Source organism: Carcharodon carcharias, chromosome 2 (genome assembly GCF_017639515.1).
Source record: "Carcharodon carcharias isolate sCarCar2 chromosome 2, sCarCar2.pri, whole genome shotgun sequence".
NCBI classification, from domain to species: Eukaryota; Metazoa; Chordata; class Chondrichthyes; order Lamniformes; family Lamnidae; genus Carcharodon; species Carcharodon carcharias.
Window position 1 is genome coordinate 81,129,335 of NC_054468.1, and position 25,838 is coordinate 81,155,172.

General features: G+C 39.6%; 1 protein-coding gene across 2 annotated transcripts in view; it reads right to left on the reverse strand.

Moving 5' to 3' along the window:
* uggt1 (UDP-glucose glycoprotein glucosyltransferase 1) overlaps positions 1-25,838 on the reverse strand; it is a 148,131-nt gene that overhangs the window by 92,205 nt on the left and 30,088 nt on the right. For both annotated transcript variants that reach the window (XM_041213097.1, XM_041213089.1), the window contains exons 10-20: positions 22,457-22,556; positions 21,132-21,192; positions 17,586-17,677; positions 17,310-17,460; positions 16,615-16,734; positions 15,620-15,705; positions 11,792-11,927; positions 10,540-10,671; positions 7,931-8,095; positions 5,759-5,879; positions 3,675-3,773 (exon numbers count right to left, since the gene is read on the reverse strand). In XM_041213097.1, coding sequence (XP_041069031.1) covers positions 3,675-3,773; positions 5,759-5,879; positions 7,931-8,095; positions 10,540-10,671; positions 11,792-11,927; positions 15,620-15,705; positions 16,615-16,734; positions 17,310-17,460; positions 17,586-17,677; positions 21,132-21,192; positions 22,457-22,556 — 1,263 coding nt within the window. The remainder of the gene's footprint in view (positions 1-3,674; positions 3,774-5,758; positions 5,880-7,930; positions 8,096-10,539; positions 10,672-11,791; positions 11,928-15,619; positions 15,706-16,614; positions 16,735-17,309; positions 17,461-17,585; positions 17,678-21,131; positions 21,193-22,456; positions 22,557-25,838) is intronic.

Genomic DNA, 25,838 nt, shown 5'->3' on the forward strand with positions numbered 1-25,838 from the left:
CCCGGGCCTCTCCTTCGGCCCGGGCTCCACCCTCAGCACTGGACCCTCATAGGCCCCACCCCATCTCAGGCCCAGACTCCATCTCAGGCTGTGTGTTCTTCCACCTCCCCATCCCTCTGCATCAGCAGTACATACAGGGGGGCTATGGTCTGAGCTCTGGAGGCAAGAAATTGAAAATACTTACCTTTCCAGTGCTTGCTGCTCATCCAAACACAGGCTGGTTACTCCCTGCATTTGCTGATCGGTTCACTAGTCTATTCGATAGGCTCCATTGTATGTCCAACAATGTTCTGCAGGCTAAGTCCAGAAGGGTTGTGGGCCACAATCCTGCCCACAGGCCGCCGGTTGGACAAGCCTGATCTACAAGATACACTAAAGCATCTCACCAAGGCTCCTTCAACAGTACCTTCCATACCTGCGGCCTCTACCACCTAGAAGAACAAAGGCAGCAGATGCATGGAAATACTACTACCTGCAAGCTCCCCTCCAAGTCACACATCATCCTGACTTGGAAATATATCGCTGTTCCTTCACTGTCGCTGGGTCAAAATCCTGGAACTCCCTTCCTAACAGCACTGTGGGTGTACCTACACCACATGAGCTGCAGCTGTTCAAGAAGGCAGCTCACCACCACCTTCTCAAGGGCAATTACAGATGGGCAATAAATGCTGGCCCAGCCAGCAAAGCCCACATACCATGAACAAATAAATAAAAATAGATTTATAAGTTCATTTACAGGCCAAGCAAATAGGTTAAAAATGTGCAAATGTGACAATAAGGTAGTAACAAAAATAGACAAACAAATTCCCCATGGAAGTGGTGGAAAGGATATTAAAGGAAGGGTTATGCTAAACTTGTATTGAACCTTGTTAAGGGGAATAGGGACAGTGGAAAAGGTGAAAAAAAGATTTATAAAAATTATGCTAGAAATGAAAGATTAGACCAATCAGGAAAGCATGAGCAAACGGAGCATTTTTCCTCTTAAAAGGGGAACACTGGAGAGATGACTTAATAGAGGTCTTTAAAATTATGAAAAGTTTTGATACAGCAGACAGAGTGTGGTCCACTTCTGGGGAAAAAAAACTAGAGGTTATCACTGTATTCAGTCATTAAGAAGAAACTTCTTTACCCACAGTGGTTGGGAAGTGGAATGTCAGGTTGCATGAGTCAGAATATAATCTAACATCTGAATGTTCAGATGAGAATGAGGGCAATTTTTACATTCCTTCTTTCTTGGACTATATCAACTGACTTGCTTGACACAGTTCACCCTTGTTTTCCAAGTGAAATTTTGAAGGTAGCTTCTTTTGATTTTGCTTCAAAGAGATATAGCAGTTACCAACAGATATTTATAACATATCCCTGCACCTGTTCCCACCTCCACTGAAATATCACAATTACTTTCCTACCAGTGACAGTATTGGATGAATGCAATTAAAATAAGATGATGGATTCTCAACATCTGCTTGCTACATTACAAAGAGCAAATTAACAGCTTTACACCACTGATCACTGCACAAGTGGAGAATATGAGATGATTACCACAGAGACTGATCTAGTATGCTGAAATCAGCAACCGTATTTTGCACACTTCAAACAATTTATAAATAACAGGTGCACATTAGAAGAGGTGATATGTATTTATATATTAGTTGATCTCTTTGTAGCTAGCATTAAATCAGGTTCTGACACAAGGTCAATGACCCAAGACATTAACACTCTCTCCCTCTCTGCAGACATTGCCTTAACTACTGAATATTTCCAGGACATTCTGTTTATAAACCAGGCAAAATGTTGTTTTAGAAGGATGGAAGTGTTAAACAATGGAATGCACAATGTAGTATTCAGTTGGTTACAGTGGTGCTTTATCAATTCAAGGTCACAAAGTCTAGTTATTAAATAAATAAAGCTTCAGATCAATTAGTTTAATTGTCACTTGATCGGGGAACTATGCAAATTTGAATGGACGTGGAAGTTTCAGGCTCAAGCTAATTTTATTTTGCATCTAATACAGTGAGCTGTCTGCACATGCTGATGATTGGTATATCTAGCACACATTTCTGGTTAGTCACATTGCCCCGCCAAATTCCAGGTATTGTTCTCAAGATTCAGTGTTATACTTTTGAAATGTACTTAACCAGCCAAGAACCTCTCAAAAAAAGCCAGAATGTCTGCAGCAGCTTCTTAATTAAAAATAAAAATACCTGGAAAAACTCAGCAGGTCTGACAGTATCTGCAGAGAGGAACACAGTTAACGTTTCGAGTCTGTATGACTCTTCAACAGAACAAAGGAAAAATTGAAAAGAGGTGAAATATAAGCTGGTTCAAGGGGGGGATGGGACAGGTAGAGCTGGATACAGGGCCAATGATAAGTGGAGATATCCAAAAGATGTCATAGACAAAAGGGCAAAGAGGTGTTGAAGGTGGTGATATTATCTAAGGAATGTGCTAATAGGCGACATTAAGGGTAGAAAGCAGGACGAGCAAGGTACAGATAGCCCTAGTGAGGGTAGGGTGGGGGGAAGGGATCGAAATAGGCCAAAAGGTAGACATAAAACAACAGATGCAAATACATTTAAAAATAATGGAAATAGGTGGGAAAAGAAAAATATATATAAATTATTGAAAAAAAAAGGGGGTATCAGAAAGGGGGTAGGGATGGAGGAGAGAGTTCATGATCTAAAATTGTTGAACTCAATATTCAATCCGGAAGGCTGTAAAGTGCCTAATCGGAAGATCAGGTGCTGTTCCTCCAGTTTGCGTTGAGCTTCACTGGAACAATGCAGCAGGCTAAGGACAGACATGTGGGCATGCGAGCAGGGCAGAGTGTTGAAATGGCAAGCGACAGGGAAGTCTGGGTCATGCTTGCGGACTGAATATTGAGTTCAACATTTTCAGATCATGAACTCTCTCTCCTCCATCCCCACCCCCTTTCCGATATCCCTTTTTCCAATAATTTATATATATTTTTCTTTTCCCACCTATTTCCATTATTTTTAAATGTATTTCCATCCATTGTTTTATCTCTACCTTTTAGTCTATTTCGATCCCTTCCCCCACCCCAACCCCCACTAGGGCTATCTGTACCTTGCTCGTCCTGCTTTCTATCCTTAATGTCACCTATTAGCACATCCCTTAGATAATATCACCACCTTCAACACCTCTTTGCCCTTTTGCCTTTGACATCTTTTGGCTATCTCCATCTATCACTGGCCCTCTATCCAGCTCTACCTGCCCCACCCCCCCTTAAACCATCTTATATTTCACCTCTTTTCTATTTTTCCTTAGTTCTGTTGAAGAGTCATACGGACTCGAAACATTAACTGTGTTCCTCTCCGCTGATGCTGTCAGACCTGCTGAGTTTTTCCAGGAATTTTTATTTTTGTTTTGGATTTCCAGCATTGGCAGTTTTTTGCTTTTATCTTTTAGCTTCTTAATTAACCTTTGTTCCAAACAAATGCTTACTTAACAGTAATTAGACAGTCAAGTTAAATGAAAACCTTAAAAGAAGAAGCTTTTGAGGTTTACAAATTAGTGCTCCTATTCTTATAAAACAGCATGTCCTCTGACTTAATATGAACAGCACTATGGGGATTGTATGTATAGCAAAATAAATGTCACATCATATGAACAAGGAAGAACAGCAGACATCACTTCAATACCAAATACTGTACCTCTTTTAGACAAATAGGAGATACTGTTGGCAACTGCTGCAGATTTTTCCTCAGATTTCAGGAAAGCAAAATGGGAATAGTCATCTACACCATCATTAGCTGTAAGAAAATTGAGTTCATTGAAGATTTATAAGAAGCACTGCCTAATTCAAGCTAAAATTACATATTGTTAAAGGAGATTTGCTCAAGTTCTATAAACATTAATTCTTCAGAATACTGTAATCAATTATCAATCTGCAAGATGAAATGCAGTTATCAGTCTAAAATATCAATTTGCTATGTTAAAGCAGGATATTTATATAAATTCTTCAAACTTGACATAAGAACACATACAGACAGACAACATACCTAATTTTCCCAATTTCTACCCTTCATTTAAGGATCGCAAGCTCTATGGCCTGAAGTCAGGACAATACCCGGTTCCGTATTCACAACCCGAGGAAAAATGTTACAGAACTTTAGATTTTTGTTCCTGGGGATGAGTTTTACGGGAGTTATAGAAGGTGACCCTGGAAACAGTGTGGAGGCTGCCAGGTGCGTAGGCAGACTAGAAAGAAGCCCTGCCTCAGTGCACCAACATTTTGTCAAAACAATGAAAAATAAACAATAAAGCAGAAAACAGCCTTCCACCCCTTATCCACCCCCACACACTCCCTATGCCAAGCATGCCACTTCATGCCTTTCTACCCAGCCCCATTGTCCTTCATACCCTCCATGGCAGCCTGTGCCCTTCTATCTGCCCTCTATGGTCCTTTATAGCCGCTATGCCAACTTAGTGTCAACTCATGCCAACCCATACTCCTTCACCCACCACCCTTTGCCTTTACCATGAAAACCTGCCGAATACCCACCATGCGTAGACGTCAGGGCCTGTGCTGAGATTAACTAAAGTTCTGAAGTGCCTACTGATTTATTCACTATTTCAGAAAAAACACTCCCTGATAAAAACCCATTCACTGCATTTAACTTCCTTTAATCCCTTATTAAAAAAAAAGCATTGGAATTCATAGTCCCACTCCAAAGAATTTATAACCACCTGGAGCTGCCTATCAAACTGTGGATGGACAGCCACCCTACAGTTTTTCAAATATTTAAGGGCTGTTTTAAATACCTTGACAGTTTTAAAGAGCTTGACAGTTTTAAAGAGCTTGACAGTTTTAAAGAGCTTGACAGTTCCTATGAGTTAATGCACTTTTTATACACATTCATGTCTACTTTTAACAAACCCAAAGGGCACCTGACCTCCTCCAAAGGTGTCCCAGGACCAAATCCAAAAGGGTACCTTACCTCTCCAAAAAGGGCACCCTACTGCCCCAAAGAACTCCAGGAGCTTTAGCCTTCTCCTACCAGGTCCAAAATGAACAGATTGAACTTTGGACCAGCAAAAAATCAGATCAGCCTATGGCACTTTAACATGTGCATTTGTCTTCGTGAAGCATAGATGTGCAACTTAGAACCCGCCCCCACTCCACCATTTCCATTCCGCTCCCCTGAAAGTGACAGGTGCCATGTTTGGGGGCAGAGCTTTCAGATCTGGGTCTCGGCCACCATTTTCTTAATGATGGAGAGGCTCTCCATCTTTACAAAAATTCAGGCCAATGCATTTGGCTCATGTATCATGCAGTATCAAATGAATTTTATGTGACCAGCTCAAGATAGCAAAATCATTTACAAACAAGTAACTTTCCTCTTTTGTTTTCCCTTCCTCCAGCCCTACCAAGAGTGCAGTATTTACAATTTAAAGCTGTAATTTTATAATTTCTATTGCCATACACATGGAGTACACAAGTCCAGGCTCCATCAAACTTAATTAAATAATCAATGCTTTGGAAGAATGACAACTTCAGCAGAACACAATTGGGACATATAGAACGACATGCCTGCACTGAGCTGATACCTTAAGTGAAGAAAGGAAATTAAACTACTCTAGGGAATCCATTCGTATTTGTACATTTAGCTTTGTTTTTAAATGGCGAATTGCTTAATAAAATCATGCATTATTCTCAAGGAAAATGAAAAGTAGCAAGCTTTTGGAGCTTATCAAAACACGTCGAGTCCAGCCCAAGCCACCTGATAACTCTTACCATCAGCAGATAAATCCAGGTACTCTCTTTCAGAGCTGAGAATTCTGGAATTGATCCTTGGAACAATAGTCGGCTGATTCATTATGAAATCAACAACATCTTGGTCATTGTTCAGTTCACCCTGAAAGTAACAATATTATTTTAAACTACAGTATGAAACAAAGTAAGAAAAAGATCAAACTTTACATAGGATTAACAGCACTGAACTCACCATTTGGCTCAACAGTTCAATGCTGGTGTTTATGCTCCTCATGAGCCTCCTCTCACTCTACTGCATATAACCCTCTCGGCATATCCTTTCATTTTCTTTTTTGTTTTGTGTGTTTAACTTTCTTCTCCTTAAATGCACCTATGCTATTCATCTAAACTACTTATGATGGCACGTTTCAGACACTAACCACTCTCTGGCTAAAGAAGTTTCTCTTGAGTTCTTATTGAATTTATAAGTGGTTACCTTTTAGTTACTACCCCAAGTTTCCACTGTGGGCGAGTTCAAAACATCTTTAGAACTACTGTGTCATCACCTTCACATTTTAAAGACCTCTATTTGGTTACCCTTAAGCCTTCTCTTTTCTAGTGATAAAAACCTCAATCCGTTCAGTCTATCGTGATTGTTATAACCACTGCGCTCTAGTACAATTTTTGTAAATCTTATTTGCATCTTCTCCAGTGTCTTTTCTACAGTTAGCTTTCATAATCTCAAGACATTCCAAAGTGCTTTAAAGCCAAATAAGTATTCCTGTAGCAGCATGCTGTTTTAATGTAGGGAAACACGACAGCCAATTCACACACACCAAGGTCCCACAAACATCAAGAAGATAGATGACCAGTTAATCTGTTTTAGTGCTGTTTGTTGAGAGATGGAAAACTGAGGATGACATTGAAGCATACTGCTACAAGTAAAAATTATAAAAACGAAAGTGTGCATGGAGGAGGGATGGGAAAGCAAAACTGAGCAATTGCAACAGTTATCTCATTGTCAATCCACTCTTTATTAATACAACTAATAATCCAAAGAAGTTTTACTTCCGAGTATTTCTCTCTGATGCCCAAAGTTTTCATCTTCAAATTGTACTTTCTTGACCATTTTAGAAATGTAGCTATTTGGTTCTTCCTGGTTGATTATTTTTAAATGCCATTTTTTTTCCTAATTCTTCAGGAATTCAACTTAAATTAAACTACAAAAGCACATATCAATATAACATGGCATGTCATGGAAAAAACTTATCTCAATTATGAAGAAAGGAAATGGATCATCGGTAGGTGTTAGCTCTAAATAAATGAGTTCTGATGTTACCCTTAAAAATACAGGATGAGGGACTTCAACTATGTGGGAAGACTAGAATAGTTAGGATTGTTTTCCTAAGAACAAGGAAGGAGATTTGATAGTGATGTTCAAAATTATGAAGGGTATACGAGGAGAAAGTGTTTCCAATGGCAGAAGCGGTCAATATCCAGAAGACATTGACTTAAGATAAGTTAGCAAGATGAACCAGAGGGGAGGTAATGAGATTTTTCTTCACATATGTTCTTATGATCTGGAATGCACTGCCTGAAAGGGTGGTGGAAGCAGATCAATACTAACTTTCAAAACAGAACTGGATAAATGCACCCAATCTATAACAAGTCAAACTGCAGTCCCTTAGAAATTTAAGCTGCGCCTTTCAACTTTGGGAGGAGCAATGGAATAGAAAAGAGAATCATGGGCTTTTAACAGGCAACAAATTCTATGGTTTCCCATTTTATTTTCCCACTGAGGTTTAAAGATTGCACCTACTCAAATGACTTTATGCAACTCTTATTGAAATCGAATTGCTAAATATACAATATAAGATGGCACCAAGAATCACGAACAGTACCACCATATTGATATTACTTTGTTTTCTTTCAGAATTTTAGGCAGTGACTTACCAAGTGTAGCTGCCCCAAGCACAAATAAATGCAATAGAAGACATTTCAAGTATTACAGATATATGTTTGATTCATCACTGTACAATTGTGCATTTAATTGAGGTCCATTCACACATCAGCCCTTATGAAGATTCAAATGAAGCAGCTATTCTTTCATGGTGTTTATTTTTGTCCAGCCTATTGCAACGTAAAACGATCAGTTGTTTGCTTTGCATCCAAGTCTAATTCAGGCAAGACATCACATTGCACAATACTACTTACTAAGTAGACAACTTTCTGGAAGTAGGCTGTATTGTCTAAGATCTTGTGCATCGTCACAGTTTCTAGCTCATCAGGGTCCAATTGTTCCCTCTGGTAAGGCATGCCATTGTAGAGGGCAATAGGCAGAGAGCCCAGGCCTGATTGCTTGTAGTAATCTTTGCATTCCTATCAAAGAAAAACAGAAAGGTAACGGAAACACAATTTAGTACAGATACTAATCCCTGTTGTGGCACAACCTTACATTAAACAATTACCCATTGATTAACTTGACATAACTGTAACTTTTAGTAATGTTACCAAGTTTGGATTCAGAGGAACTGCAGCCTTATTTAATTAATGTAGAAACAACTTGTAGGGAGCTTTAGAAACTGTCTAAAAAATTCATTTATCTTGATTTGCATTTTTATAAATTGTCTATTAAAGTTTAATTTTTGTGGTTAGAAAGTGTTTATATTTTAGAATTGAATTGATAAACACTGATAACCATGCTTTAGGATGTAGCAAACTTCACCTAAAATTGAACAGAACACCTAATAGGAATAGGAATATTAATCAAAATTAAATGATAAATCACTTAATTGATATGATAAGACCTGAATCCTAAATACAGATTTAGTTATATTCAATCTTTATTACACTGTGTGAAAGGTTTTCTTTTGGAAAACGTACAACCACTTAAATTAGTGAACATTAAATAATTACATGCACTAGTATTTCACTCTTATTAATAACTGAGCATGGTGCTGAAGATTACAGGACTTAAAACCATACAACTAATAATAACTTATTCTGCATCATTTGCTTCAAAATAGCCATTAAAACACACATACAAAATCCGAACATTAAGGTTTTTGATTATTGCCACTTCAAGGTGAAACAAAATGTCGAACATAATTACTGAAGTAGACCATTAATCCCCCCAGGCCTGTTCAGTCATTTTATTAGATCATAGCTGATTTGTACTTCAACTCCATTTACCTGCCTTTTTCCAAGTCCCTTGAGACCAGATTGAAAAAAAATCTATAGATCTCAATCTTGAAACTTTCAATTGCCTCAATGCCCACAGCCTTTTGGGGGGAAAAGAGCTCCAATTTCCACTATGTGAAAAGATACTTCCTGGTTTCAATCCTGAACAATTTGGCTCTAATTTTAAGGTTCTGCTCCCTAATTCTGCATTCCCCCACCGTAAGAGTTTCTCTGTGATTGTCTCATCAAGCCACTTCATCATTTTAAAGACCTTGATTATCAACACACACTCTTCTAAATTTAAGGGAATATAAACCAATGGTGCCCTGAGAATAATTTTTTTTAAAAATCGCACTGCAGATTATTTTCATGAATATACACTTTCAAAGTGTTATTATTAACATTACGATACAAAGATCCCACAGAATGTAACAGGGTTCTAGGCTTTATTTGTGCCATTGGTTATATCTGTTACCTAATAGTCTTCTGTTACCTAATAGTCTTCCAAAAATAAACAATGTTTCTGAGTAAAGCCAGAAGTGTAGCAAATATTTAGTCCAAGAGGAATGACTGGACTAATATAGAACTGTTCCAAACTACAACTTAATAAATCCCATTGTAGATAATTCTTCATTTAATAGTAAAAATGAAATGCTACCCAATTATTCAAGAACAAATTTGATTCCTTAAGAGTGTAACAATTGTGATATTGATGCACATCAGGGTACCAGGTATTGAATTTCTGTTATCTGTGGCAGCATGCTAGAACTTTAGATTGACTTTAGGTGGATTTTTTTTCATTAAACTGTCCATCATACATATTAGCTACTTACATACAGCTACAAAGCAAAATGGCTTTAGTATGTGAGTAATGTGGGCAATTTTCAACTTCAATGTTTGGGTGGTAAATATTAAAATTGGATGTCTTCCATGATAGGGGGGTGATTCACTCTAATCCTCTAGGTTACTCCACTAGGTTTCTGCCCAAGCGATAGTTTTCAATACGCCAAACATTTCAATTACAGTGAACACAATCTTGAAATTCTCCCAACTGTTAAGATTATTCCAGCTGCTGCAGTTAATCCGTTATTAGGAATTAACCACTATTTTTTTGAGCTATAACCCCTTCAGCACTTCATGAAAATACCATTTCTATGTCGATATAGGCAGTTTCCAAACGACAGTTGAGAATGTACCTTTTCTATTCACAAAGAAACTTAGTAAAACTTCTTTGCAATAAAAGTTCTGTTTTTTTTAATCATCTGACTTAGATTTATCTGGGGACACAAAACTTGTGATTCATGGATTTTGTTTTGCAAAAAATGCTATTGTACTTTTTTTTAAGATCTTCAATAATGTTGATCTCAAGGAGTCTTTCTTCTGTGCTGCTGCCCTAGATAAACAGATTTACAACTATACTGCAACAAGTGTGTATTCTCCTGGTTAATGGATGATGGAATTCTCAACCTTCAACAACAAATCACTGAAAAAAATTCAAGCCACGTATCAAATCAACTCAGTTGAAGAACAGACTATTGATTTTACTCCTCATGTTCAACTCTTTTTTAAGTTCCTACTAGGCACCCTTTCAAACAAACTTGGATGTAATACAAACCTCACTCTCATGAATTAACGAGTCTCACCTTTCGGTTTCTGTCATACGCTGAACCAGCTCCCAGAATACTGGTCACCTCCACGTTAGAAAAATCCTTCTCCAAGGTACCAATGATGTGCTCAATTGCCAGTTTCTCACCTTCCTTTACCTTGCTATACATCTAAAAAAATAAATAACTATGCATAAAACACTGGATTGCAAAAAATCTACTGAACCGTTTAAATTGCTTCTTAGCCTCCACCCATTTCCCATTTCAACACAGACCATTTATAATTTATCCCATTAGATAATGTTTAAAGTTTATCCCCAACCCACTTGATCCCCAACGTACAACTCCAAGGAAATAAAACTCAAATTTGTCACTAATATTTACAGTAAAATCCCAGAATGTAAACCTGACTACAAGTAAAATCCCAGAATGTAAACCTGACTATACAAACTACAGTTCAAATTGATCCATGGCATTTCATAGTAAACAGCGAGAGGGCGAGGGCTACTGCAGCGTAGATGACAGTCAAACTGTCATTAACTATCCATTAGTATAATAAATTGATATTACAATGGAAATAAATTATTTGAATATGGATGATAAAACACAAACAACAGTTAGATACCTTTAGTCTAACAAACAGAGCTTTTTTTCCCCTCATGTAGTTTTTAACCTTGTTAACAAATGGGAATTAATTTTAGTCAGGCACAAGCTAATTGGACAAAGTCATTCAGAAAAGAATATAAGTATGCCAGTATACAAATTGGGAAGCTTGGCTGAAAGGAAGATGATAGCTTTAGGCTATGAAATGGGAGAATGTGACTTTATGTCGATGACCTTTCATCAGAATTTATCAACCTAAAACGTTAATACAAAAGCAAAATACTGCAGATGCTGGCATACTGAAATAGGAACAAAGAAATGCTAGAAACACTCAGCAAGACAGGCAGCATGTGTAAAGAGAAACAGATTTAGAGTTTTAGGTTGGTGACCGTTCATCATTTAGAAGTTCTGATGAAAATCATCGACCTGAAACGTTAACTCTTTCTCTCCACAGTTGCTGCCTGCCCTGCTGAGTATTTCCAGCATTTTCTGTTTTTATTTCAGATTTCCAGCATCCGCAGGATTCTATTTTTCGATTGGTGACTTGATGTCATTCAGTTCCTAGCATTATACCTCTGCATGAAACAGTGACCTTAAAAAGGAAGGATGACAATGAACAAAAATAAATCTGGAATGTGAATACTCTCATCCCAGTGTGCCAACCCATAATATATCACACCAATCATACCGAAATAATTGTCTGGAAGGCATTCATATTATCCAATTCATCTGCAACAAAGTTAAAAGCCCTGAAGAGAGCAACACCTGGGTCTTTTAGGCCATCAGCCCCATCTGAGTGATCAACCACAAAGACCAAGCCAATCCTGCAATAAAAAAAGAAAACCACACATTATCATCCACTCACATTGTTGGAGCTAACCATGAACAAAAATCACATATTTGATAGTTCATGGTTTTGATGTTTCCTTTGGAATAAAAAAATTAAATAACACTGGGTTGAATTTTTAGGCCCAGATGGGGGGTGGGCATGGAGGGAAGCAGGCACGGAATTTCACGCTGCCAGAAGGCATGCGAATATCTAAATAAATTAAACTAAATCAAAGGTTTATTAAAAGGCCTATTGTCGAAAGCCAACAGGGAACAGCTCAGCTGCTTGGGGGCTACCGCCCAGCCGCAGGCAGAGGGTCCAGTGCTCCAGGCAGGCATAGAGGCCTTCCCTGCCTTCAGTTGCAGCTGCAAGTCTCCCTGTAAAGTGGTTCCTCCCCTACCCAATGGTGGCCCGGCTGCTGAGGACATATTTTTATTTTGAATTTAAAAATTTGGATGAGAGGGTGCTGCCACCTTGAGACACCATCTTCCTCATTTGTCTGCAGAGGCATCCAGCTGCTGCTTCTGAAAGCCAATAGGAGGCCCTCGAGCTTTGAGAGCACACTAAGGATGGTGAGCCAGCCCTCTGGCCACTAAGTGTCCGGTTCAAGGAAAATCAGAGCAACTATTCCCCACATGGTGCAGGAACCTGGCCCCCATTTGAGCCTCACTGTATTGTCCTGAAGCCCACAGAGAAAACCCTGTTCATGGATACCAATGTTACACCCTCTGCTTAAAAAAGGGGAGAGGGATAAATCTAGTAACTGCAGGCCAGTCAGCCTATGATTGATGATGGCAGCTGAAGAAGTATGAACTAAGAAATAAAAGTCAGCATGGATTTGCTGTTTGAGCTCTTTCATTAAGTTAAGAAGGTTCATTGAGACTAGCACAGTTGATGTGCATATGGACTTCCAAAAGGTGGTTACTAAAGTAGCACATAATAGATTTGCTGGCAGAATTAAAACCCACAGGATTAAAGGGACAGTGGCAGCATGAATGCAATTTTGGTTAAGGGACAGAAAGCAGGAAGTAGTGGTGAACAGTTGTTTTTCAGACCAGAGGGAGATATACAGTTATATTCCCAGATGTCAGTATTGAGGGCCAATGCTCTTTTGACTTCAGGTGGACACAATAGATTGGTGAATTAAGCAGATATTTGGTAGATTAAATTTAATGCAAATGAGCATGAAATTATACATTTTGCAAGGAAGAATGGGGAGAGGAAATATAAACGAAATGGTACAATTTAGAAGGGGTGCAGGAGCTGAGAGGCCTGAGCATGTATGTAAACAAACTTTTAAAAGGTGGGAGGCATGTTGAGAAGGCTGTTGAAAAAAAAACATGGGAACTTTGGTTTTAGTAACAGAGGAATACATTACAAAAGCAAGTTATATTTTCTTAATCTTTCTTAAACACTGGTTAGACATCAATTGTCATCAATTTTGGGCATTACACGTCGGGAGTGGTGTCAGGATGTCAGGGCCTTGAAAAGGATGCAGAAGCAATTGACTGGCATGGGCACCAATAATGAGGAACTTCAGGTGTGTGGACAAGCTGGAGAAGTGAGGATTGTTATCCTCAGAGCAGAGGAGATGGGGAGATTTTGTTCAAAATAACGCATGGCTTGGATAGAATTTATAAGGAGAAACTGAGAAACTGTTTCTAGTGGCAGAATGATCAGCAACCAAGGACACTGATTTAAGGTGATTGCCAAATGAACCAGAGGGAACTTTATTTTTTAAAAAAAGTGTTATGATGATCTGGAATCACTGTCTGAAAGGTGGTAGAAATAGATTCGATAATAAAATTCTAAAGAGAATTGGATAAGTACTTCAAGGAAAAAGATTTACAGGCTATGGGGAAAGAGCAAGATAGTGGGATTAAATGGATAGTTATAGCAAACAGTCAGCACAAGTAAGATGGGCCAAATGACCACTATTCTATAGTTTGCTATATTTTCAAGGAGAAGGTAATTGCACTGCAAAATACTCAGTGGAGGATTTTTATCCTTCAGTATGCTTGAGTTTCGTTAAATAACATGTAAAAATTGCCCCTACTTTTTCAGAATTCATTACTTCAAGGGCTTTTCCTTTCAGTCCATATCTCCTATCATTTTATAAGTAAGCACCATGGCATATTTCAGTGACACTAGCTTATCGTAGCACCAGTTAAGAGATTCTTGGCCATGTCCACTGACATTAATATAGTTTTAAATATATAGAAAAACTGTTTCTCTGAAACTGTTCTACATTTTCCAAACTTGGTGGTCACCTTGCCCCTTAGTCTCCCTCCTTGTAGAAGCAAAAGTAGAAAAAGGTTTATTTCATGAATGATCTCTACTTGAACTTGACATTATTTTTTAATGATTTGGTGCTGTGTAGAATAGGTTACCTGGCTTGTAGACTACTGATGAAACAAAGAACTTATTTGAGTTTTGTAGTGGAAGTGTAACCATATGTGTCATGAAACTAACATTTTTTTCATTATTTTATTGCGGTTTATTGTAAAGTAGGTTTATGGGGGTAAGTATAGTTGGGTCTGTGTGTGATTTAATTACATTTTGTAATCAAGTAGACTGCAAGTTTAAATCATCAAAAGAAGCTAGGTGCTTGACATGCTAATGAGTAAACATAGACACTGGCTTAGCATGTAAGGTGTGAAGGGAATCTGCATTTTTAGATAAATGGAGGGATTTGAATTTCACAGGGATCTTAGTCTGTTTACAACTAGCCAGGCTCAGGAATGTGTTTACTTTTCCCAAAGGTTACTGACAATCTATAGTGGCAACATGGATGTTTTTATATTATGAGGAAGATACAGTTTCAAAGACATGTAGAGCAATAGAATTTACATATTAAGAGAGAAACATATATAAAGGAGAATGAAAGTTTGTGTGTCAGAGGGCCATGTAAGATATAACAGGAGTGTGTGAAATAGCCTTAACGAAGCCTTCAGCATTTATGCATAAGTCTGCTATCTACCAAAGCTGAAGTTGGAGAAATGCCATTTGGAATTCCACTGTCCAGAGCATTGTGTTAACTTGCTGAGTTTGTTCTAAATCTAAATTCTATTTTGGACTGTTGCCTTAAAGGGAATGTAACCAGGGGGTCAGGTTAATTAGGAATTTTTGGAGTTATTATGGGAGTAATTGTAATTGTGGTCTTATGTATGTACTTGGCATCTTTTATTTCGTTAATAAATATTTTATGTCATTTTTTTTAAATCTCTAAAAATCTTGGTGCACTTATTTCTTCTGAATTCAGCGCACACATCTAGTAATAAATATAAATTGCAAAACCGTTATATAGCGCAACGGATTTGGTCTGCCTGACACACATTATCTGCCATGTCATAACAATATGTGAAACTGAGCATTTATCTTAGTTATTCTAATTAACTTATGCATCTTAATAACAAATGACTTTTGCTCAAAAAAAATACAAAATCACTGAGGGGGGAAAGGTGGTGAAATTTGAAACGTGAAACAACAGTACTAATCAGCATGAACAAAGCATAAGAATAAGATCAGGAAAATTTACGAATGCCAATAGAAAATATTTATTTTGAAAGCAATTGGTGCTAAGATTCTCTAAGATTAATCTTGAATTATCTCAAAAATGTGCCTTTTAAACTGTTAAATGGGCAACAACCAAAACTACAGCGTCACCAACCAACATTGAAAACACACCTGAGTGGGATGTCATTTGTATAAAACATTTCAGCCGTTTTCAGCAACTCATGGGTGCTCTCATCAGTTGGGTCAACAAAAAGCACCTAAAATTAAACAGAATTATCAGAAACAGTGTGAGCATATAATGTTGTTCAGCAACGCAGGAGTCAGAGGCTTCAGCCTCTAAGTGCCAACAATTAAGAGAAGCAAATGGGAGCTCAGCATCACAAGCCTCCAATTGCCAATCACCATGATTTGCAGGGGAGCTAACAATATTACAAAAGAACCACTGTTTGAATATTAACAAATTTTACTGAGCCCAAAATGTTTGGGATTAGCTTGGGTGAAAATCTTCTCCCGGCGTGTTATGCCTCTCATGACAAGTTGCGACAGTAGACAGAGATGATGCTTTGAAAAGGGACGGCATGGAAACCGGATCATGCATAGGTCACACAATGTCCTTCTGACATTGTTACCCAGTTTTTACCATTAGCACCTAGTTCCAAAAGTCCTGGCTCTGATGACTATAAGATGACACATGGAAATAAAGCTTAGGCAGACTAAACTTGCATATGGACATGACCCACAGACATTTAGTCCAATTTGGCATTAAAGGCAAAGAATGTTTGGTGTGGCAAGTTGGAAAAAAAAACTGAATACAAATACGAGATGTGTTAATGGTGGAGTTATGCTGCAGTTTGGGAGCAAATTACTAGAACCTTTACTCTACAGCAAGTTATGCTGAATAAGACTCCCAACTGGGAAAAGTTAAAGGATTCTACATTATCAAGGGTATTAATTAGTCATTTATCAGCAGAAAATTAATCAAAGTAATTCAGTCTGAAGAGCTCGTGTATATTGCTAATTCACATTTTTCAAAATTGCTTTTAAGAAATAATAAAATTCATGCTCCATTTTCCTGTACACATAAATAACCATACCATCAAATGTGAAAACGAGGTCTTTGACAGCCTCATACATAAACAAAATTAAATCATTTCCTTATTACTTACAAAGTTGTGAAAGTTTTTCCGAATCTGCCGGATAACTCCAAGAAACGTAGGTCTCAGAAGTTCCTGCACATTAGAAGGCCACGTGTTGTATTTGCTGTCCATCTCCAGGTTATTGATCCACTATTTTGAAAAGAATAGTCATTCTGATCATCATCTATGAAGCCAGTCATAGCTGAGCGGATAGCATTTTACAGTTAGTTAATTAGTTAGAAACAACTAGGAGTAACTTTGACATCCTTTTGATTTATTACTGTAATTTTGTTGATTCAACAATGTTGATAACGTAATCAGGAGTTTGAATATAATTAATAAGCACAGCTGAAGAATCCTGAACTACAATGATGGTATCACCTAACATTAATTTGCCTCTTGCACTGTCAGAATAAGTTAGTTCTCAAAGTTAGTGCTTCCAATGATGTAATGAGGGCATGGTTGGGATATACAAAAAAATCGTTGAGAGCAAGGAAAATGTTTCACCTAAGCCAAGTGCTGTTTAAAGGCCCTTTAAGTAAGAAAAATTTTGGTAACAAGACTCTATCTAAAGAATATATAGCAAAATTTGGTGTAGATAATAATCTAGCCAGCAATGTACCTGTAAAATTGATTACACATAGAAATTGTACCACCAAGTTCAGCAAGTAGCTCTGTTTGGACAAAGAAAAACAAAGCCCAGGATGCAGGGCAATCAAACTTACATAGATAGCTGGGTTCCGAATATCTACACCATAATCAGAATCTGCTGGTTGTACATTTAGCTTCAGCAAGTCATGCAGCTCATCCCCTTGGATACCCAGATCGTGTAGACCTTCCATGAGACGAGCCTCATTGCGTAGGAGGTCCAGAACACTGACAAATACACAAAGACAAGCTAACTCATTTTGATAGGAAACCAGCTGCTTAGCTGCCTGCGATTTACATTTGGGCTTTCAAGAATTTATTTGCATATATTGAGGTGGACTGACTCTCCATACCTGAAGATATCTTGCAGGTCAAGATCAATACTAAGGCCATTGATAAAAAGTGCTGAGTCACCTGGGTGAAGGCCAAAAGTTTCTTTGAAATACTGAAAGCAAAAAAAACCATTATTACCAAAAATGTTTCTTGTAACTCCTAACTCCGCATAAAATTCCTATTTTAGACCTCAAATGTGCTACAATTTGCTTAGCCGGATAAACAATAAAGACACAGGCCAGGGAGTTACTCTGTCCCTGCTGTTATCTGATCCTGATCAGAGAAGCAGCTCAGGGGTTGAGATAAGCCTCAGTGACCCTCATGGTGGTGGTGGCCGGTGGGGGGGAGAGAGAGAGAGAGAGAGAGGAAACAAAAAAATGACCGAGGTTCCTGATCACTAACTGGCCAACTGTTTCAGGAAGTCTGCAAATAACCACATCAGCCTTGAACAATTCAGGATTGACCAATGCCTCTATAGTCAAATGCTCAACACGTAGTCATAGATCGCACAAGATGAATGGTCGCCTTTAACAGCAGTTAAAGAGTCATTCCCTCAAAAGAGTGGGAAAGAAATAAATATATACAATTTTAAAATCAGCATTAAAATGGATGTTGCATCAGCTGTTGTTACTAATTCACAATAACAGTAGCAACTTCTTTCAGTTCTTTGTCACTTGCCCCAATGTTCAGAATGGCAGACAATAACTTCAGAAGTTTTACATTTCGCTCACATCTAAAGATCAGAAAAATGTATATATTATCTTCTTAATCCAGATGAGCACAGACCTAAGCTCTAGAAAGCAAGGGGCTGGGGAAACAGGAATGTAGAAACACAGAATAAAGAGACAAACTGCTGCAGCTGTACTGGACAGAAGTTTCACACTGTTCAGTTGGAAACTTGAGCTCACCTTTGGTCACACTAGAAACACTACAGAAACGCATGAGGAAAGCATAAGTTTTTTTTAAATCATCAGATGGGTTCTAATTCCCCACCTGCCACAATGCAGGAAGACTTCATTTAAGCAGATATTTAATTATGCTCGGCAAAAATTTATCCCGGTCAAAAAGAAGGACTCAATGAGAAGGATGAATTGCCCATGGTTAACAAAGGCCATCAAGAAAAGTATCCTAACAAAAACTAAGGCATACAGGGTGGCTAAAACTAGTGGTAGGCCAGAGGATTTAGGAACCAGCAGCAGATGACTAAAAATCAATTTTCTTCCTCTTTATTAGCTTATGAAAGTAAATTGGCAAAAAAATATAAAAATAAACAGCAAGAGCTCTTTCAGGTATATAAAAAGAAAGAGTGGCTAATGTGAGTGTGGGACCCTTGGAGGATGCAATTGGAGAATTGATAACGGGGAACAGAGAAATGGCAGGTAATTTAAACCAATATTTTGCATCAGTCTTCACGGTGGAGGACATTATAAGCACCCAAAGATATCAGATAAGCAAGGAGCTAATGGGAGGAAAGATCTTGTAACAGTCTCTATCACGAAGGACAAAGTATTTGACAAACTAATGGGACTAAAGGCAGACAAGTCAGCAGGACCTGCTGGCCTGTATCCAGGCATTTTAAAGGAAGTGGTTGCAGAGTTAGTGGAGGCATTGGTCAAAATATTCCAGAACTCACTGGAGGGTCCCAGCTGATTAGAAAACCGCTAATAAGATGCCCCTGTTCAAGAAGGGAGGGAGGCAAAATGCAGGAAACAATAGGTCAGTCAGCCTAACGTCTGTCGTTGGGAAAATGCTAGAGCCCATTATTAAGGAAGAAAAAGCAGGACATTTAGAAAAGCTTAATGCAATCAAACAGAGTCAACATGGTTTTGTGAAAGGGAAATCATGTTTGGCAAACTTGGTAGAGTTCCTTGAGGATATAATATGCAGAGTTGATAAAGGAGGACCGAAAGATGTAAAGTATTTGGATTTCCAGAAGGCATTCGATAAGCTGCCACATAAAATGTTATTGCACAAGATAGAAGTTCAGGGTATTGGTAGCAATGTATTAGCATGGATTGAGGATTGGTTAACACACTGAAGACAGAGAGTCAGGATTAATGGGTCTTTTTCAAGTTGGAAAGACGTAACTAGAGGAGTGCCACAAGGATTAGTCCTAGGGCGTCAATTATTTACTATCTATATTAATGACTTGGAGGAGGGGGCAGAGTGTAATGTATCCAAATTTGCTGACGAATCAAAAATAGGTGGGAGGGCATGCTGTGATGAGGACATAAGGAATCTGCAAGGCGATATAGATAGGTTAAGTGAGTGGACAAAAACTTGGCATATGGAGTTTAATGTAGGAAAATGTGAGGTCATGCACTTTGGTAGGAAGAATCAAAAGGCAGACAATTATTTAAATGGAGAGAGACTCCAAAAAATGCAGCATAGAGGGATCTGGGTGTTCTTATGTATGAAACACAAAAAGTAAGCATGCAGGTGCAGCAAGTAATTAAGAAGGCAAAGGGAACTTTGGCCTCTATTGCTAGGGGGTTGGAGTTTAGAAATAGGGAAGTCTTGTTACAACTATACAGGGTGTTGGTGAGGCCGCGCCTGGAGTACTGTGTACAGTTTTGGTTTCTGTATTTAAGAAAGGCTATACTGGCATTAGAGGCAGTTCAAAAGAGATTCACTAGGCTGATTCCTGGGATGAAGGGGTTGACTTATCATGAACGACTAAACAGCCTTTATTCATTAGAGTTTAAAAGTGATCTTATTGAAACATACAAGATTCTGAGAGGGCTTGACAGGTTAGGTGTTGAGAAGATATTGCCACTAGCAGGGGAATCTCGAACTAGGGGACATGGTTACAGAATAAGGGGACACTCATTTAAAACTAAGATGTGAAGGAATTTCTTCTCTCAGAAGGTAGTTAATGTTTGGAATTCTTTACCCCAGAAAGTTGCGGAGCCCAGATTACTGGAAGTATTTAAAGAGGAGGTAGATAGATTTTTAAATTATCAGGAAGTCAAGGGCTATGAGGAACTAGCATGAAAGAGGAGTTGAGGCCTGGGGCAGATCAGCCATGATCTTATTGAATGGTGGAGCAGGCTTGAGGGGCCAAATGGCCTACTCCTGCTCCTATTTCTTATGTTATGTTAAGAAGGTCCCAGAACTGACCTATTTCAGTGTTGGACACATTCCAACTGCTAATGTGAAAATAAAACTTTAAGATGTTTAATGATTCAACAAACTTGTCAACTGCTCATATTCCCAATGACATGAATAACATGGCTATAATTTAAAGGTCTTGAATGATTGTCAGTGCCCAAGCAATTCTGCAATAAATAATGTATCTGTAGAAACATGCACATTAGAATAAGTGTACCCAAAAGGAGCCAATGAACAAGCTTGATTTTTTTCTTTTAGAACCAAAGGGTATTATAAAGCCATTTAGAGAAGCAGCAATTACCCAGTCTTAACCGTCTGAACTCTGAACCTTCATGCATTAGTTCAGGCTTCACAATTCTCAAGGCGTGGTACTGTATTCTATTGAATTTGAGGCTTTTCAACCTATACTGCCAATTATTTGGAGTAGAATGATAGAATTTAAAATGCACTCTTACTTGTTGATGCTCTTCTACTTCCTTCCTCATATCAGAGTTCACAACAGTTCTGGTTATAGATCTGTACATTTAAAAAAAAAGAGAAAACATTACAAATTAATTCTGTAGTTTAGAAACTCAAACATGGTTTTCCAAACATTGAACATCTATTAAATGTTAAATTAATATTTTATGAACACAATTATTTTTCTCTAAATTTGGCCTTGTTTCCTCCAGTACTTTCATAGTCTTTCAAAATTAAAAATCTAAACCGAGTAAAAAAAATATTTAGCAGTCACAGCGAACTCCAAAGTTGAGAGTGTCATTAACCGATTCATGGAATATCAATTTCCTTAAGAAACAACTCTGAAGAAGAGTCATATGGGCTCAAAACACTAACTCTGTCTTTCCACAGATGCTGTCAGGCCTGCTGAGTTTTTCCAGCATTTTTTGTTTCTGCTCCTTCAGAAACAAATTCTATTTCACAGTTCCAATGACTCTTCTGCTTATACAACATGAGCTCTGAATATGCAAGATCAAATTAAATATATTCTGAAAATTATGGGCTGGGATTTTACTGTGAGCAGTGAAAGAAGGGTCTTTGTTAAACTTGCACATAGACTTTCCAGGGGGTTTCAAATGGCAAGCTGCTGTCAGAAGGACATTCATCCTCTATGGGGTGATCTGGGATCTGCGTGAACAGGTCAATAAACAGAATCTCCTTTACCAAAGTAAAGTATCATTAAATAGAGGTGCAGCTTCTGAACCAGAAATTATCAGTTAGAATATTTAATGTCAAATCAAATACAGAAAGCAAAATAAAAAAGACAGAAAGAAAGACTGAGAGAGCTAAGAGAGAAAGAAAGAGAAACAAGTTAAATCTTCAACAGTAATTAAAAGCTGAAACAATGAGACTTCACATTCATAGTAGTTAATTTTCAATGTCAGAGAGGTTGTTTGACAGTAATTAAGAGTCATCTCACCATTAAAGGGATACTTAAACTGAAATGGACAAGCCCTAACTTTTTGCAGTGAGTTTAGCCCTTATTTATGATGTCAGTACAGTTTCACGCTACCAGTACACCCAAATGAGAAACCAGGCAGCCATAAGCCACTTTCACATAGACAATGGTCCAGCAGATATCTCAGACATCAACTTCTAAATTTCAGTGCATGTACATTAACTGGAAGTTGCAACCTGACGTGTGCATAAACAACAGTAAGCACCCTTGGTCCCACAATTATTTTCACAGCAAAATCGGGCCCATACCTTTAAATATAAGTCTAATTTTATCAATATTATATCAGTGTGGTTTACACCAATAAACAGAGATCTATTATGGTACCTGGCCTTAGTGGGAAAGTTCTGGCTCAAATCACGCATAACCATCAAAGCATCAACTGTAGGTGCAGCCAAGATTCGAGCAGCAGTTTGGAAGCTTAGGTCTGTTAAAATAAACAAAAAAATATATAATGTATATATACAAACTTCATAATTATTCAAGTAATTGAAGTGGCTACAAACTATACATAGTACATAGAAAGCCTTGGCATTTTTAGCCTGGAAAGGAGTCAGAGAGTAATTTAAGATAGTTAAGGGGATGGAAAAAGTAAATCCAGAATAATAGTGTAACTGAAACAGTGAAAGTCATTGGAGAGACGTAAACTAGGCGACCGCTTTGCAGAACACCTGCGGTCTGTCCGCAAGAATGACCTAAGCCTCCCTGTCGCTTGCCATTTTAACACTCCACCATGCTCTCTTGCCCACATGTCTGTCCTTGGCTTGCTGCATTGTTCCAGTGAAGCCCAACGCAAACTGGAGGAACAGCACCTCATCTTCCGACTAGGCACTTTACAGCCTTCCAGACTGAATATTGAATTCAACAACTTTAGATCTTGAGCTCCCTCCTCCATCCCCACCCGCTTTCTGTTTCTTCCCCCTTCCTTTTGTTTTTTTCCAATAATTTATTTAAATTTTTCTTTTCACACCTATTTCCATTATTTTTAAATCTTTTATGCCCTGCTAGTCTTTCCACCCCACCCCCACTAGAGCTGTACCTTGAGTGCCCTACCATCCATTCTTAATTAGCACATTCGTTTAGATATCACCACCATCAGCGCCTCTGTGCTCTTTTGTCTGTGACATCTTTTGATTATCTGCTCCTATCACTGCTTGCTTGTCCCTACAACCACACCATCACCACCCCCCCCACTTCTATCCCCATCCCCCACCTTAAACCAGCTTATATTTCACCCCTTTCCGAAGATTCACTCAGTTCTGTTGAGGGGTCATGAGGACTCGAAACGTCAACTCTTTTCTTCTCCGCCGATGCTGCCAGAGCTGCTGAGTTTTTCCAGGTAATTCTGTTTTTGTTTTAAAGTCAGACAAAACTGTACAGGTTCAAACTAGTAAACAATTCATTTGGGACTAATGTCAGGAAACTCTTCTTCAAATAGGACCTAGAATGGATTCTCAAATAGAAGTTAAGGTCAATACAATACTGTTTGGTAGTGTGATAGCTGTTTTAAAATAGATACTTTTTTTTTGTGAAAATTAGTTATCAGTGCTGCTGTTGCCTCCTGCCACACCTCTTAGGGCTTCTTGTTTTAATCTAATGAGACCAGAATATGCAAAATACTACAATCGATCTATAGGGGAAGAACAGTAAATCTCATTTCCATGACAGGAAGGGTCCGGTAAGCAAGTCACCCAGTTATTCGTTCAGCCAAGGTTGACATACAGCATTGAGAAATAACAGATTTTTTGGGGGGGAATTTTAATTCTAACAAATTCCAAAACCAATAGGATTTTGCCTTCCTCAGTATTAACTGAACAGAGACAGTGGACGGAATATTCCATGCCTGCTGGCGTTGGGCGTGACTGGTGACATGAGCGAACAATATGGCGATTTTACAACAGAGGGAAACCTGTTCGTGATCGTACCCTTAGCCTGCCATTGGCAGGCTGCGTTTCCTGCCATCGGATGTCGGGAGCCTCATCGTAATACATCAGCATATCATTATCAGGCCAGCCCACCAAAATCGTCTCACCTCGCTGGATCGCCCACCCATGTCGGCAGCAAAGCGCGCCGTGTTTCACAACAGCACATAAAAGGCGTGCACTTGGCGGCCAGCACTTTGACAGGAACTTGGAGTTGAATAAAAAATGTTGTACAGCACTCGCCAGGGTCGCCAGCTGGACTTCAAGCTTTAGGGGCGTAGAGATTAAGGGCAGCCCTAGCATTGAGGCGACTTGTGGTGAGTGGGGGGGGGGGAGAATTACGGGCAACCCTGCCAGTTGGTGGCTGGGGTGGAGGCAAGGGCAGCCCTTCTGTTGAATATAGCGCACAAGCATTCGGGATGGGGATGGGGGGTAGGGTGGGCGAGGGAAGTGGCCACCCCCCCCAGCCCGTGCATAAAGTGACCATTCCTCTGCAACTGAGATAGTTCAGGCTCCTAGCTTATCTGCCCAGTCAAGCAATGCAGAGACATCAAAGTGCACCCCACCCCCAACCCCCCCCCACCCCCCCAACCCCCCACCCCCAACCCCCCCCCCCCCACCCCCAACCCCCCCCCCCCCACCCCCCCAACCCCCCCCCCCCACCCCCAACCCCCCCCCCCCCCAAACCCCCACCCCCACCCCCCCCCCACACCCCCACCCCCCCAACCCCCCACCCCACCCCACCGGCACAGACCGCTAATTCATGAGCATTTTAGTGCATTGCAGAACAGTTGGACGACTGCACACTTTGTACAATCTCCTCGCTAAAGAACGCCATGGAGCAGTCACTGCTGGAGGTGCTCACAGTCCCTTGCAATGTCAGCATCCTGGTTTGGGCCAGTCTCCTCCATGGGTCAAGCTAACAGGGCAGCCATGCAGCGCATTAATCCCAGGCCATCCAAGTGGTGGCCAGCACTCTCCAGAAAGTGTTAAGGGGCCATCACACTTAACCAGAACAGGTTCACAGACACCCATGTTAATCATGTGTCTCCCTCTTTCATCCTGCAGGCAGAGTACATCAGAATCAAGGAGCCTGATGAGCTAGCTGTATGCCTGATGGCCTACAGAGCACGAAGGTGACGAAGGAAAGAGCGGCTGACGCTCCTGGCTGTGCAGAGGCAGGAGCAGCAACCTCAGGAAGAAGGGGTGACTGGGGCTCCCGCACATGCAGCCCAAGAGCCACAGCGAGCCTTCGCAGGCCGGCGCCCAGAGTCTATAGACGCCACTTTTCATTCCTGCAGGTGACTGAGAACCAGTGTTGCCAAAGACTGTGCATGTCTAGGGAACTGCTGGTCACATCTGCCAGTTACTGCAGGATTTGGCACCATGAAGACATAGAGGGCACCCACTGCCAGAAGTTGTGAAAATAACCGCAGCGCTGAATTTCTATGCCAGTGGCTCCTTTCAGGGCTCATAGGTGACCCCTGTGGGATCTCACAAGCCTCCACCCACAAATGCACCCACGAGGTCATGGATGCCATCTTTGCGAAGGCACACAATTTTGTGCATTTCACCCGGGACAAGGACAAGGGTGCAAGTGTGATAGGATTCGCCCAGATCTCAAGTTTCCCACGGGTGCAGGGTGCGATCAACTGCACTTATGTGGCACTCAGGTGTCTGTTGCAACACACGGTGAAGTACATCAACTGCAAGGGGTTCTATTCGCTGAATGCGTGGGACCACCAGAAACGCGTCCTGCAAGTGTGCGCACGGTTTCCAAGGAGTGT